General features: G+C 40.9%; 1 protein-coding gene across 4 annotated transcripts in view; it reads right to left on the bottom strand.

The window, feature by feature from the left end:
* Positions 1–15,540, bottom strand: part of LOC134357344 (transducin-like enhancer protein 4) — a 148,732-nt gene that overhangs the window by 13,548 nt on the left and 119,644 nt on the right. For all 4 annotated transcript variants that reach the window (XM_063068787.1, XM_063068788.1, XM_063068789.1 and 1 more), the window contains exons 11-15: positions 9,365–9,517; positions 8,672–8,804; positions 7,638–7,822; positions 7,338–7,411; positions 5,981–6,230 (exon numbers count right to left, since the gene is read on the bottom strand). In XM_063068787.1, the coding sequence (XP_062924857.1) occupies positions 5,981–6,230; positions 7,338–7,411; positions 7,638–7,822; positions 8,672–8,804; positions 9,365–9,517 (795 nt within the window). The remainder of the gene's footprint in view (positions 1–5,980; positions 6,231–7,337; positions 7,412–7,637; positions 7,823–8,671; positions 8,805–9,364; positions 9,518–15,540) is intronic.

Below are 15,540 nucleotides of genomic sequence, written 5' to 3'. Positions count from 1 at the left end.
TAGATGAGCAAACAGGGATACCTTGGTTAAACATCTCATCTGGAAAAAAAAACTTCTAATATCAGAGTATTCCCAGCGTACTGCACTGAAATGTCAATCTAGATTATGTGCTTAAATCCCTGGAGTGGAGTCAATTTCAAAACCTTTAATCTCAGAATTGTGTGAAATTCAAAAATATGCCAAGTTGCCCTTTCCTCTGTTTACACATCTTGCATATAATTGTTACATCGATCATTTGTAGAATGCATTGTTTATGCTGGTCAGTTATGACTCTAAGAAATACATGCTGTGTTAGTTTTATTGCTACCAGCTGTCCAAGGCAGATTAGTTAAGGCAGGATTCAGGCCCAATAAGGCAGTCTTGAGAAATTCAAGAAACTATTTTCAGAATAATTTTGAGTGCATAAAGATGCTTTAAAATGTGTGCAGGTTGACATCGTTGGTTTAAAGATTTTTAAAAAAATGCTCACTAATAGATGGAGAGCTACTACATGTAAATTCCATTAGTGTCCACAACAGATGCTAAGTTTCAGACAAGTATTTCGTTGTTGAAAATTGAAAATCAAGTACCATAATTTTGAGCGCATCTGGGATTGTTCATGTAAATCATGCAACTGAAGCTACAAATCACATCACAAGAAGAAATCTCTGGAAATTGTCAGAGATGTTTTGTCATTATAAATCATTTGTCCTGCGTATGATGAATCCCAAGAAGGATTTACAGAAAGATAATCAAGTTTATTTTTGAAGATAATGGTATATATTACCTAGAGTGAATCAGGAGAATATCACAACCATGTTTGTCATCATTATCAAAATGCATATAATAACATTTATTATAACACTGTCTTTACAAAATTCAAAATCTGCTAATCATTGTAAGCCAAAATTTCAATTTATATTCTTCTTCTATTTCACTTAAAGTCACATTAGTCTTCACACTATCCCTTTTGATCATTAATAATAAAAGCAGAAGCATTTTAGTTATAACTGACAACCGGAATATTACCAGAATATATTGCCGTCTGCAATTACTGAGCAGGTTCCATCTTTACAAACATCCATAAATTGATTTTGCCCACAAGTCAGAAAATACACACAAAAAAAAATCACTTGATTTGGGAACCACATCTTCACACTATTCTGATGAATGGCATCAAAAACATACAAGAGTGGTTTAAAAAAAACTATTACTAAAATTTGAGAAGGTAAACTAGTTCTGTCATTTGTAGAATGAAAATATGAGCTTACAATGGACTTTTGATTTTAATATTATTTTGCAAACTCAGTGATATGCAGGGATACAAGTCAGGTATTCTTGACTGCATGATAGCCTGTATAATATTATTTTAAACACAAGTCTACCCAAAATGGTAGAAATTTCAACAATACAGAACCCCTGGGTTTTGCTACGAGATTGGCAGGTTTCCTAGACTATTGTACGTTTTTCCTATAAATAACCCAATTCACTTTTGATTCTTTAATTCAAGTTACACAGTAATATAATGCCAGTCTAGTAGCACTTATATCCACTATGGCAAAGTGCTTTGAGAGGTTGCTGATGAAACATATCAACTCCTGCCCGAGGAGCAACTTAGATCTGCTCCATTTTGCCTATCATCACAACAGGTCAACAGTAGATGCCATTTCACTGGCTCTTCAGTCAACCCTGGAACATCTGACAGTGAAGATGCATACATCAGGATTCTCCATAGATAGAAACATAGAAAACTTACAGCACAATACAGGCCCCTCAACCCACAAAGTTGTGCCAAACATGTCCTTATCTTAGAAATTACCTAGGGTTACCCATAGCCCTCTATTTCTCCGAGCTCCATGTACCTATCCAGGAGTCTCTTAAACGACCCTATCGTATCCACCTCCACCACCGTCGCCAGCAGCCCATTCCACACACTCACTACTCTGCGTAAAAAACTTACCCCTGACATCTCCTCTGTACCTACTTCCAAGCACCTTTAAACTGTGCCCTCTCATGCTAGCCATTTCAGCCCTGGGATAAAGCCTCTGACAATCCACACGATCAATGCTTCTCATCATCTTATACACCTCTATCAGGTCACCTCTCATCCTCCATTGCTCCAAGGAGAAAAGGCCAAGTTCACTCACCCTATTCTCATAAGGCATGCTCCCCAATCCAGGCAACATCCTTGTAAATCTCCTCTGCACCCTTTCTATGGTTTCCACATCCTTCTTATAGTGAGGCGACCAGAACTGAGCACAGTACTCCAAGTGGGGTCTGACCAGGTGCAACATTATCTATCGGCTCCTAAACTCAATCCCACAATTGGCGAAGGCCAATACACTGTATGCCTTCATAACCACACAATAAACCTGCGCAGCAGCTTTGAGTGTCCTAGGGACTCGGGCTCCAAGATCCCTCCAATCCTCCACACTGCCAAGTGTCTTTCCATTAATACTATATTCTGCCATCATATTTGACCTACCAAAATGAACCACCTCACACTTATCTGGGTTGAACTCCATCTGCCACTTCTCAGTCCAGTTTTGCATCCTATCAGTGTCCTGCTGTAACCTCTGACAGCCCTCTACACTACCCACAACACCTCCAACATTTGTGTCATCAGGAAATTTACTAACCCATCCCTCCACTTCCTCATCCAGGTCATTTATAAAAATCACGAAGAGAAGGGGTCCCAGAACAGATCCCTGAGGCACACTACTGGTGACTGACCTCCATGCAGAATATGACCCATCTACAACCACTCTTTGCCTTCTGTGGGCAAGCCAGTTCTGGATGCACAAAGCAATATTCCCATGGATCCCATGCCTCATTAATATCTCAATAAGCCTTGCATGGGGTAGCTTGTCAAATGCCTTGCTGAAATCCATATACACTACCTCAACTGTTCTACTTTCATCAATGTGTTTAGTCACATCCTCAAAAAATTCAATCAGGCTCGTAAGGCATAACCTGCCTTTGACAAAGCCATGCTGACTATTCCTAATCATATTATACCTCCCCAAATGTTCATCAATCCTGCCTCTCAGGATCTTCTCCATCAACTTACTAATCACTGAAGGAAGACTCACTGGTCTATAATTTCCTGGGCTATCTCTACTCCCTTTCTTGAATAATGGAACAACATCCACAACCGTCCAACCTTCCGGAACCTCTCCCGTCCCCACTGATGATGCAAAGATCTTCACCAGAGGCTCAGCAATCTCCTCCCTCGCCTCTCACAATAGCCAGGGGTATATCTTGTCCGGTCCCGGTGACTTATCCAACTTAATGCTTTCCAAAAGCTCCAGCACATCCTCTTTCTTAATATCTACATGCTCAAGCTTTTCAGTCCGCTGCAAGTCATCCCTACAATCGCCAAGATCCTTTTCCGTAGTGAATACTAAAGAAAAGTACTCCTTAAGTATCTCTGCTATCTCCTCCGGTTCCATACACACTTTTCTACTGTCACACTTGATTGGTCCTATTCTCTCATGTCTTATCCTCTTGCTCTTCACATACTTGTAGAATGCCTTGGGTCCTGAATCCTCTCCACCAAGGCCTTCTCATGGCCCCTTCTGGCTCTCCTAATTTCTTTCTTAAGCTCCTTCCTGCTATCCTAGTAATCTTCTGGATCTCTACCATTACCTAGTTTTTTGAACATTTCGTAAGCTGTTCTTTTCTTCTTGACTAGATTTACATCAGCCTTTGTACACCATGGTTCCTGTATTCTACCATCCTTTCCCTGTCTCATTGGAATGTATCTTTGCAGAACTCCACACAAATATCGCCTGAACATTTGCCACATTTCTTCCATACATTTCCCTGAGAACATCTGTTCCCAATTTATGCTTCCAAGTTCTTGCCTGATAGCCTCATATTTCCCCTTACTCCAATTAAACGCTTTCCTAGCTTGTCTGTTCCTATCCCTCTCTAATGCTATGGTAAAGGAGATAGAATTGTGATCACTATCTCCAAAATGCTCTCCCACTGAGACATCTGACACCTGACCAGGTTCATTTCCCAATACCAAATCAAGTACAGCCTCTCCTCTTCTAGGCTATGGTGTCAAGAAACATTCATGAACACACCTAATAAACCCCACCCCATCTAACCCCTCGCTCTAGGGACATGCCAATCGATATTTGGGAAATTAAAATCTCTCACCTCAACAACCCTGTTATTATTACACCTTTCCAGAATCTGTCTCCCTATCTGATCATCGATGTCCCTGTTACTATTGGGTGGTCTATAAAAAGCACCCAGTAGAGCTACTGACCCCTTCCTGTTTCTAACTTCAACCCACAGAGACTCGGTAGACAATCTCTCCACGACTTCCTCCTTTTCTGCAGCCGTGACACTATCTCTGATCAACAGTGCCGTGCACCTTTCTCTTTTGCCTCCCTCCCTGTCCTTTCTGTAACATCTAAAGCCTGGCACTCAAAGTAACCATTCCTGCTCCGGAGCCATCCAAGTCTCCGTAATGGCCACAACATCATAGCTCCAAGTACTGATCCGTATTGCTCTTCAATGAAGATCATCCTAATGTCTGCATTCAACACTTATTAACACCTCAAAACTAATCAATAAGCTCCAAGACCTTGGCCTCGATAACCCTTTGTGCAACTGGATCCTCAATTTCTTCTCTTGCAAACCCCAGTCTGTTCAGCTTGGCAATAACATCTCTTTCACAATCACCAGCAGCACAGGTGTACAGTCCACTGCTGTACTCGCTTTATACTCAAGACAGTAAGGCTAAGTATAGCTTCATTGCCATATTTAAGTTTGCTGATGACACCACTGTAGTTGGCCAAATCAAAGGTGGCGATGATCAGCATATAGAAGGCATTTGAAAATCTGGCTTAATGATGCCACAACAACAACCTTTCACTCAACGCTAGTGAAATGAAAGAGCCGATTATTGACTATAGAAGGACGAAACAAGAGGTCTGTGAGCCAGTCTTCAGAGGGGATCAGATGTGGAGAGGGTAAGTAACTTGAAATTCCTTGGCATTATCATTTCAGAGAATCTGTACTGGAGCCAACACACAAGTGCCAGTACAAAGCACACACAGCAACACCTCTATTTCCTTACAAGTTTGTGAAGATTTGGCATGTCATCTAAAACTTTGACCAGCTTCTATAGATGTGTGGTGGAAAGTACACTGTCTTGTTACATCACAGCCTGGTATGGAAACATCAATGTCCTTGAACAGAAAAGTCTACAAAAGTAGTGGATATGGCCTAGTTCATCACAGATAAAGTTCTCCCCAACTTTGGGCACATCCACAAGGAGCACTGATGCAGAAAAGCACCATCCATTATCAAGGACCACCACCATCCAGGCCATGTTCTCTTCTCACTGCTGCTATCAAAAAGTACAGTAGTCTTAGATCCTACACCATCAGGTTCAGGAAAAGTTATTACCCCTCAACTATCAAGCTCCTCAACCAGAGTGGATAACATCACTCATTCAATCATTGAACTAATTCCACAACCTATGGATTTACTATCACGGAATCTACAACTCATATTCTCAATATTTATTGCTTATGTATTATTATTGAGTCTTTTTACAATTTGTTGTCTTTTTCACATTGGTTGTTTGTCCGTCTTTCTGTGCATTTTTTCGTTGATTCTATTACATTTCTTAGTATTTACTGTGAAAGCCCACAAGAAAATGAATTTGAGGGTAGTATTAGGTGGCATATATGTACTTTAATAAATTTACTTTGAACTTTGATATTTTTTTCTAGTGAACCAGGTGAGATCACAGACACCACAGGGATATGGGGCCCTAGATGACTTTATAAGAACAAGGGGAAGCAATCTCCTAGTGAGCCAGAGAACAAACTGGGATTTCCTAATAATCATTTAGGAGATTATTGGAATTTTACAGTGTTATGCAAGAGGAGGAAAGATAATGTCTGTCTTCAAGTTAAGTACACATTTGCCAATTATGTCTGTACCATAATGCATTATCTCCCACCATTCCCCTTACCAGGCAATCCAGCTGAGAGACTGGGCTCTTGTTCCCAGGGTGACTAATATCCCAGACCTTCACACATCCCTTTCCACCAGTGTACACGTGTCTTGTAGGATTGCTGATGGTCACTGCACACACAACTTCACCATGGCTCAGAGAATTCATTTGCCGCGCATGCCTTGGAATTCCTGGTCCAATCAGAGCATCAGGAGGGAAAGGCACAGGTTGCATCTGTCCATCAGCGCTTACATGAAATGAATAAGCACTGTTAAGAACGAAATTACAGATTAGCAAATCATTCTATCCATCAGTGTCTTCAACTTGCATGTCATTACAAAATTTTATATAAAGCTAAACTCCTTTAGTAAATCCTGGACACCAAAAGAATGTAAAGCTAGAAATTGAAACATCTGTAGTTTCTCATTTGTCTTGGTCATTTGAATTGTCCAGCAGGTGCTCAAGAAATCTATGTATATCAGTACAGTTTCCAGTTGCCTGGCAGAATTACTTTAGAAATACATCTCAGATTTCCAGGTCCAGAAAGCAAAGGTTACATTCTGTCTGAAAGACCAAGTGTGATTGTGCACTGTTGGAGTTTAACGCTGTGCACAGTGGCTTAGCTACATAGTGCACTGGTTACAACTGACCTATGTGGACTATGTTACTGTCTATTTCTGATCTCCTGTTTCACATTGAAACCACCACAATCTCACATCACAGGCAAAACCTTCCCCACCATTAAGCACATCAAGAAGGAGCACTGCCACAAGAAAGCAGTATCCATCAAGGACCCCACCATCCAGACCGTGCTTTCTTCTCCATCCTGCCATCTGGAAGGAGGTACAGGAGCCTTAGGTCCCACACCTGCAGGTTCAGCAACAGTTATACCCTTCAACCATCAGCATGGATAACTTCACTCACCTCAACTCTGAACTTATTCTACGACCTCTGAACTCACTGTCAATGACTCTATAACGCACGCTCTTACTCTTAGAATTATTACTTATTTGCTTTTTTATTTACGCATTTTGTATTCTTTTGCACATTGGCTGTTTATCAGTCTGTGTGTAGTTTTGCACTGATTCCATTGTATTTCTCTGTTCTACTGCAAATGCCTGCAAGAAAATGAATCTCAAAGTAGTATATGGTGACATATGCCTACATTGATAATAACATTACTTTGAACTCATCTACTCTCCGAGAATAATCATTAGCAGGTCAGAATGGCATGTTTCCATTCTGTGGTGGGTATCTGTTACTGAGAGTAGTTCATCAGCAACAGTTTAAGCAGTAGCAGTTCTACTGAACATCAAATCTGAGGCATCTTTCTCATGCATGTTTTTAGATTAGCAATATGATTATTATAACTTACGGTTTTCCTCCGGGAATGCCACTTAGGTTTGGTGGAATGCCAGGTACACGTATGTGATGTGGATCAAATCCAACCTAATTTTTGACAAAATTGTATTATAATTTGCCACCACTTTGGCGAAGGACAAACAATAAGCCTTTCTTCTTTTTAAAAAAAAAGACATACTTTTTAAACATATTCAAAAAGAATCTTTAGTTGCTAATAATTTGTACTTTAAGAGAATTGCTCAAAACCTTAAAATCACCATCACTTAAAATACTTAGGTCAAATAATGATTAGAAGTCTATGTAGTTCACTCACCACTGGAGATCGGCTGTAGGCAGCTGCTGCCGCTGCCGCAGCTGCTGCTGCGCTCATCTGAGGGGAGATATTATGTAATCCTGCATACGTCCCCGGACTCGTTAGGTCTCCATTCATACCAGCGTGGGGCACTATTCCAAAAGGAGTAGGATAAGGGCATGGAACTGCCATAGGAGTCCTCAAGCCTGTGAATCACCAAATTTTGAAGTCAGTGAATGTAAGCTCAAAGTAGTACAAAAGCTGAATGTTCTCAGCTGAATATCATCACAGAAACCTGCGAAATTAAAAGGCAAACAAAGGGTTTACACTGTGCTTCCATTTGAAACTTCTGAAATGCCCGCTTCGCTGCCACTGCTACTGTGTGATCCAGAGTCTCTGGAGAAGGCCTCGATGCCTCAGCTTTGCTCGTTGCTCAGCGGCCGGGGTGGGGTTGAAGCGCTCGGCAGAGGATGGCGCTCGGGAGGCTGTATCGGAGGGGCTGGTCGGAGGCTCGAAGTTTTCCGATGGACTCATCGAGTCAGCTGTGGTCGGGTGCTTCCAGTGCATCGGCAGTTGTCGGCGCCTGGAGGTTTATGGCAGGGAGAGTTTCTCCCTTTTGCCGCCTGCTATCGGGACTATCGGGAGTTGATTGGAACTTTGAGACTTTTTTTTTAACCGTGCCCATGGTCTGCTCTTTATCAAATTGTGGTATTGCTTTGCACTGCTGTAACTATATGTTATAATTATGTGGTCTTGTCAGTGTTAGTCTTTGGTTTGTCTTTTTTCTTGTGATATCACTCTGGAGGAACATTGTATCATTTCTTAAAGTACACATTTCTAAATGACAACAAACGAGGACTGAGTGTACTCATAATCTAATCTATAAAAAAATGTTTCCTATAAGGAGAATTTCCGAGTACAAATTACATTATAATTCTTACTGCAACTCTAAATCTCCACAACGGCCGTTGATTCTGCACCATTGAAATACCAAGTCCACGCCAACAGTAAATTACTCTATACAAAGTCAATTATTTTAAAAAACTATTTACTACCTATTGGATCAATTCCTGGAGGTTTGCCAGAGAGAGGCCTCAATCCTGGAGTGGAATTACTTCCTGGAGTTGAAGCATCTGATCGTGGAGTTGGAGTGTTGGACTTTGGCACAGGAGTAGTTGATTTTTCATTCTGCACATAAGCAGTAAGTGGTTTTGTCAGTACTGCAACTACAAAACTGCACATCATAATGCACCAGAAGTTACCATTGTAATATCTGAATATTACCAAGCAATATTTTGATAATACCAACAAAGTAACTAGGCTGGGATGAATATGGAATTATTTGGTAACTAAGCAAGATACAACCTTATTTTGAAAGAGCTCACGATCTTTCCGGTCTGCATGAATTACACTGTTTGGTAATAGCTGGTCTGATCAAGGGTCTACATCAGAAGCAGTAACTTCCTACACAGATACTGACCAATTTAACATGTGATTTCAGTAATTTCTCTGATTCAGATTTGTAGTTTTGCTATATTCCAAAGATTATATGTTTAACTTGTTACTAAAATTCACTACGTCTACAGAAAATTAACATTGGCAAGTTGTATCCTGTCATGAGCTTGTCTTGATTTAATCAGGAAAATAACAAATGAAAAAAACACAATTTTACTAGATTAAAATGCATCTCTATTGGCACTACCAAGAGGCAAATGAAGAATTTCAGGATGTATACATAAATTACTCACAAGACTCATTTCTTTGGACTTTGTAGAAGGAGTACTACTAGAAGAAGCAATGGAAGCTGGGCTTATAGGTGCATCCTTTTTTAAGAGGCGAGATTTATCTAAACCATTTTCCCGCGGTGAGTGAGGTGGGCTACCTCTTGGTGAAGTGGGATCCTAAACAAGGAACATACAATTTTGAGTGCATATTTCAAACCAAGAATAAGAGTACAGTGTTAAACCTGTAGAAGTATACAAAATATCTACATCACAGCTGATAACTTAAAATGCAAGTTAATTTTCAACAGATATGCAACAATCACACCAAATTCATTAAACCTCATGTAAATGTTGTAGAGCAATACAGAACTCGCCACTACTTTTGTTTTCAAAGACTCAAACTGGATTATCCGAAACAATGAAGAAGCAAGTTCGGTTTATCCTGCTAACAAACTTCAAGCAATAAGTTGGCCAAAACGTAACTGGGCAACCCACAGAGACCCACAAGCAACATCCTCATTGTGACATCCATGTCTGCTCATGACAGTACAGTGGTGAACGATGGGGAGTAGAAGTCAGAGTTAGGAGCCAGTGGCATAAGCAAGACCCAATCTTCAAACTACTATTTAAGTTTTAACAAGCAGTGATCAGTTTTGAGATCACAAGGTGCAGCTTTGTAAGCAAAGATCACTTTTCTATTAAAGCAGCACTTGATTTATTAAACATTCTGAGCAGCCACTTGGCATAAATTATTTGAAAATTGATCACTGTACTCATACATAACTGGTTCCTCAGTGTACACACATACTGTAGATACAATTGTTCAATATTGGGACAAAACAAATGTGACCTATCACAAAACTAGCCACCATGAGACTGAGATAAAGGGCTGTGTTAACTGGATTCCAGGCAGCCCCTGGAGAGAAGCATCGGAACTTCAAGCTACGGTCAACAGAGGAGAGCAAGATAAGGAAGAATATTCTAGCCAATAAAGGTTTTGATACTATTGAAGAAATGTAAATGCCCTCCATCTTGTACTTGCAGATTGGAATATGGGGAGGTTCCGGTTGACTAGCTTGCCACCTAGGCTCCCCAGAAATAGTCCTTTGATGACACAAGGGTAGAGCACTCACTGAGAACTGCCTAACCTGCCCATACATCTACCTGTAATGTACCAAGGCCTGTTACATCAATGGCTCTAAAATGAGTGGCTCTTCAATATGATTGAAGATGAGTGAAGTTTATTATCAATGACATGAGCTGTAAAATTTGTTGCTATATGGCAGAGGCTAAAAAAGATTTTAAAATTACTAGAAGTTATAATAATAAAATGAAATAAATAGTGAGATAGTGTTCATACACTGTTCATAAATTTAATAGCAGAGGGGAAGAAGTGGCATTCCAAGTTCCTTACCGATGAACTTGGCACCGAGACTCAAGCGAATTCAGCCCCCCTACACCACAATCATCACGTAAGTGTATCTTGTTCTTATTGATCAAAACAATTGATCTTGATTTAAAAGGCAAGCTTCGTTATATGGTTTGTTAACTTGGTTTTAATAATGTTAATTGACTTCAAGATATTCTAATCTATTGGATTGGTATTTAAATGTTTCTAATTATTAGTGAGATTTAAAATAAAAGATAAAGGCGTTTGCTATAGGTGAAGTGTCAAAGGGTCATCATACATCCTGAGGAGAGGCTCAGGACTGCTACTTGTAGCCCTTGTCACTTCACAGGACAGGCACAACAGCAGGGCCTAGGGGACAGGTGAAACCGAAGAGCTGAAAATATTAAATACATCTACCAGAAAAGCTGTAGGAGGGCAGGTGGTATGGAATGGATATCTGCAAGATTTTACACTTGGAAGATATTCTACATTATCCCCAATATCATTCTTGTTGGAGAATCTGATTCGGAGGGGCGTAATTAAAGTAGACAGAGTCGATCTTCCCGTAAGATGGCAGCAGCTCAGATGTAGTGACTTTAACCAGGTCAAACAAAAGTGTTATTGTCTTTTTTTAAATGTAGCTTTTATGATTGAAAGATCCTGCTGGACATTAACATTCTAAAGTACCACAGGTCGACCCCTTCAGCAAGTTGCTCATTGGCAGAGAAACTGGAAGAGCTGGACTTGGTGCGGACCATGATGTCATCTGTGCACGAAGGAGGTGTGCAGTCTTAATTTCTGGAGATCGCAAAATCCTGCTGGACATTGGAGATATGGAATGCTGCAAGTCCAATTTATTGGTTTATTGCGAACAGCTGGTTGGATGGCATGGCAGCTGTGTGACCTTGGTCATAGCGAGAATTAGGCCTCAAGCCCTGGTGTCGCCTGTTTACAGCCGCCCGAAGGAAGCACCTGAGTCGGCCAGTCCACCAGAGTGCCAGAGGCGGTGTGACACGGCATCCATGCTTGAATCAGTGCTACCCCCAGAGTTCGCACAGCTGAAGAGAAGCTGTATTGTGTCCCACTGCAGACTGCTGCAATGTTCATGGACTCAGGGACTTGGACTATTTATACTTCCTGTTGTGTAACTGTATTTTGTTGCCACCTTATGTGCTGTATGTGACCGTTGATACTGTGGTTTGCCACCTGGCCCCGGAATAATGCTGCTTCGTTTGGCTGTGTTCATGATTTATGTATGTTTGAATGACGATGCAACTTGAACTTGAGAAATGTTTCCCCTTAGCAGAGCTCTCTAAAACTGGTAGAAGGTGAACTTAGGTTTGAGGGAAGGAAGAGAATAGTTTGGAGGGTTTGAAGATTATTTTTCTCCACATAGAGCATGCCTGAAATTTGGAACCTTCTGCCTGAGAGTTAGAGGTAGTGGAATTGGGTCCACTCACATTATTTTAGAAATATTTTGACAAGCCAATAAAATGCTGGAGAAATGAAGGAATGGGCTGTGTGCCAGAAAACATCATCAGTACAGAGAGATACTTGATGGCTGATAGAGAGTGGGCTGAAAGTCCTGTTTCTATGTTACATAATAATTTTTGTTGAGGTACGACTTCAGTCATTTGACAGGTTTCTCCTATATTTCCACTGATAGTTTTTTACTCAACATTGTTAAACACCACCTTGTCATTGAGGGAAATTACTTTCAACGCACCTCTGGTATTCAGTTCTTTTCTCCAAGTTTGGACCAAAATCACAATAGGGTAAGGAGCTGAATAGCCTTAGCAGATCTAAACTTAGTATTGACGAGCTGACGACTGTTGATTTAATGCAACTGATCCATTTGCTGTTGATTTAGATTAGACTAATGGAACTACAAATTATTTACTTTGAGATACAGCATGAAATGGACCCTACTAGCATTTCAAGCCATATTGCCCGCAACCCCTGATTTAACGCTAGCCTAATCACAGGACAATTTACAATAATTAACCTACTAACTGGTACCTCTTTGGACTGTGGGAGAAAACCGGAGCACCTGGAGGAAACCCACACATTAGCTGGATTTAATTTGTCTTGTTTGTTCATGTATTAGACTATCTGGGCTCATTATTTTATAATGATATTATAATTATATAATTATAATTATAACTTATCCGTGTAAGCGGAACAAGTGCTACACATGCCCTTACACTTCCTCCCTTACCACCATTCAGGGCCCCAAACAGTCCTTCCAGGTGAGGCAACACTTCACTGTGAGTCAACTGGGGTGATATACTGCGTCCGGTGCTCCCGATGTGGCCTTTTATATATTGGCGAGACCCGACGCAGACTGGGAGACCGCTTTGTTGAACATCTACGCTCTGTCCGCCAGAGAAAGCAGGATCTCCCAGTGGCCACACATTTTAATTCCACATCCCATTCCCATTCCGACATGTCTATCCACGGCCTCCTCTGCTGTAAAGATGAAGCCACACTCAGGTTGGAGGAACAACACCTTATATTCCGTCTGGGTAGCCTCCAACCTGATGGCATGAACATCGACTTCTCTAACTTCCGCTAAGGCCCCACCTCCCCCTCGTACCCCATCTGTTACTCATTTTTATGCACACATTCTTTCTCTCACTCTCCTTTTTCTCCCTCTGTCCCTCTGAATATACCTCTTGCCCATCCTCTGGGTTCCCCCCCCCCGTTGTCTTTCTTCCCGGACCTCCTGTCCCATGATCCTCTCGTATCCCCTTTTGCCTATCACCTGTCCAGCTCTTGGCTCTATCCCTCCCCCTCCAGTCTTCTCCTAACATTTTGGATCTCCCCCTCCCCCTCCAACTTTCAAATCCCTTACTCACTCTTCCTTCAGTTAGTCCTGACGAAGGGTCTCCGCCTGAAACATCAACTGCACCTCTTCCTACAGATGCTGCTTTGGCCTGCTGCATTCACCAGCAACTTTGATGTGTGTTGCTGTCATTATTTTATATGGTTGGATCCACATCAATATAGTAAACTTACTATAACAGTTTGGCTGTAAAGAAGACTGGTAAATTTTGATGTACTCTATACTCTCATCCATTTCTAGTTGTCATGTGCAGTGCATCTAATTGGCTGAATACTGTAATGGCACAAAGCCAGGATGGATTGTCTATCTGGTACTTCTGGCAGAAAATGGTAGAAAATCCTTCAGTATTTTTCCTTGGCCCTCTTGTGCTAGTCTCCACCATCATTCAGGACAGGGTTATATTAAAGCTTCCTCCTCTTTAGTTATCCGTAACCGTATACAACTGAGTGTGGTATGACTGGGAAACAGGTGGTGTGATTTATTAATCATGGGATTGTTTAGCTCTGTATAACATGTACTGCATTTGTGATTTACTTTCACCTCGTCCACGTTGCAGTTTTGCCAAGTTAGAATCTTATTTAAAGAGTTGAGACTAAAGCAGGTTTAAAATTGTTCAATATCCCAGGAGTTCATAACAGAAAATAGAACCAAAAAAGTCATGATCAAAAGCTAACTCACAGCAGGAGAAAAGAAAGGTGGAAAGGTTTAATGTTAGAAATATTAGAGCTGATAACTTTGGCCATTGAAGACTCAGGTACTAATCACTGGCCAATTAAAACGGGGGGATGGAAAAGAGTGGACTGTTTACTTGGTTGCAGGGACACCAAAGTAGATAATGGCAAGACTGAAGTGATTTGAAAACAAAAATAAGTATATTCAAAATTTATCAAATACCACAGCTAGTGAGCATAGAATAAAGGTCAATAAGACTTCATGCAGGTTCAGCTTCAGGTAACGGAGTTTCATGTGAGCACAAGCTCGAACAGGGTTGATGATCCAAGATAGCCAGTCAAGAAAACATCATAATTGACTTCTAGAGTGAACAGTAAGAGGTATATCAATACAATCTGATGAAATGTAGTTATTAAACTAAGTGGGTTAATGACTCAGAACATGAAAAATTTTAATTTGCCACTCTTCATAAAATATGATTAATTTATCCCTCAATAAATTCTGTCGTCATCTTCTGGACCAAACTATTACAGATGATGGAATTCTAAAATAAAAACTAAATGCAAGGAGTATCATGAACAAAGCTGATAAGCTTAGAGCGTGGATCAGTACTTACAACTATAATGTTGTGGCCATTACAGAGACTAGGATGGCTCAGGGGCAGGAATGGTTACTTCAAGTGCCAGGTTTTAGATGTTTCAGAAAGGGCAAGGAGGGAAGCAAAAGAGGTGGGGGCATAGCACTTTTGATCAGAGATAGTGTCACGGCTGCAGAAAAGGAGGAAGACATGGAGGGATTGTCTACGGAGTCTCTGTGGGTGGAAGTTAGGAAAAGGAAAGAGTCAATAACTCTACTGGGTGTTTTTTTTATAGACTACCCAATAGTAACAAGGACATCGAGGAGCAGATAGGGAGACAGATTCTGGAAGGGTGTAATAATAACAGGATTGTTGTGGTAGGAGATTTTAATTTCCCAAATATTGATTGGCATGTCCCTGGAGCGAGGGGTCAGATGAAGAGGAGCTTGTTAAGTGTGTTCAAGAAGGTTTCTTGACATAATATGTAGATAATCCTGCAAGAGGAAAGGCTGTACTCGATCTGGTATTGGGAAATGAACCTGGTCAGGTGTCAGATCTCTCAGTGGGAGAGTATTTTGGAGATAGTGATCACAATTCTATCTCCTTTACCATAGCATTGGACAGGGATAGGAACAGACAGGTTGGGAAAGCGTTTAATTGGAGTAAGGGGAAATATGAGGCTATCAGGCAAGAACTTGGAAGCATAAATTGGGAAC

The sequence above is a fragment of the Mobula hypostoma genome, chromosome 16, assembly GCF_963921235.1.
Source record: "Mobula hypostoma chromosome 16, sMobHyp1.1, whole genome shotgun sequence".
Lineage (NCBI taxonomy): Eukaryota > Metazoa > Chordata > Chondrichthyes > Myliobatiformes > Myliobatidae > Mobula > Mobula hypostoma.
This window is presented reverse-complemented; position numbering and strand designations above follow the sequence as displayed.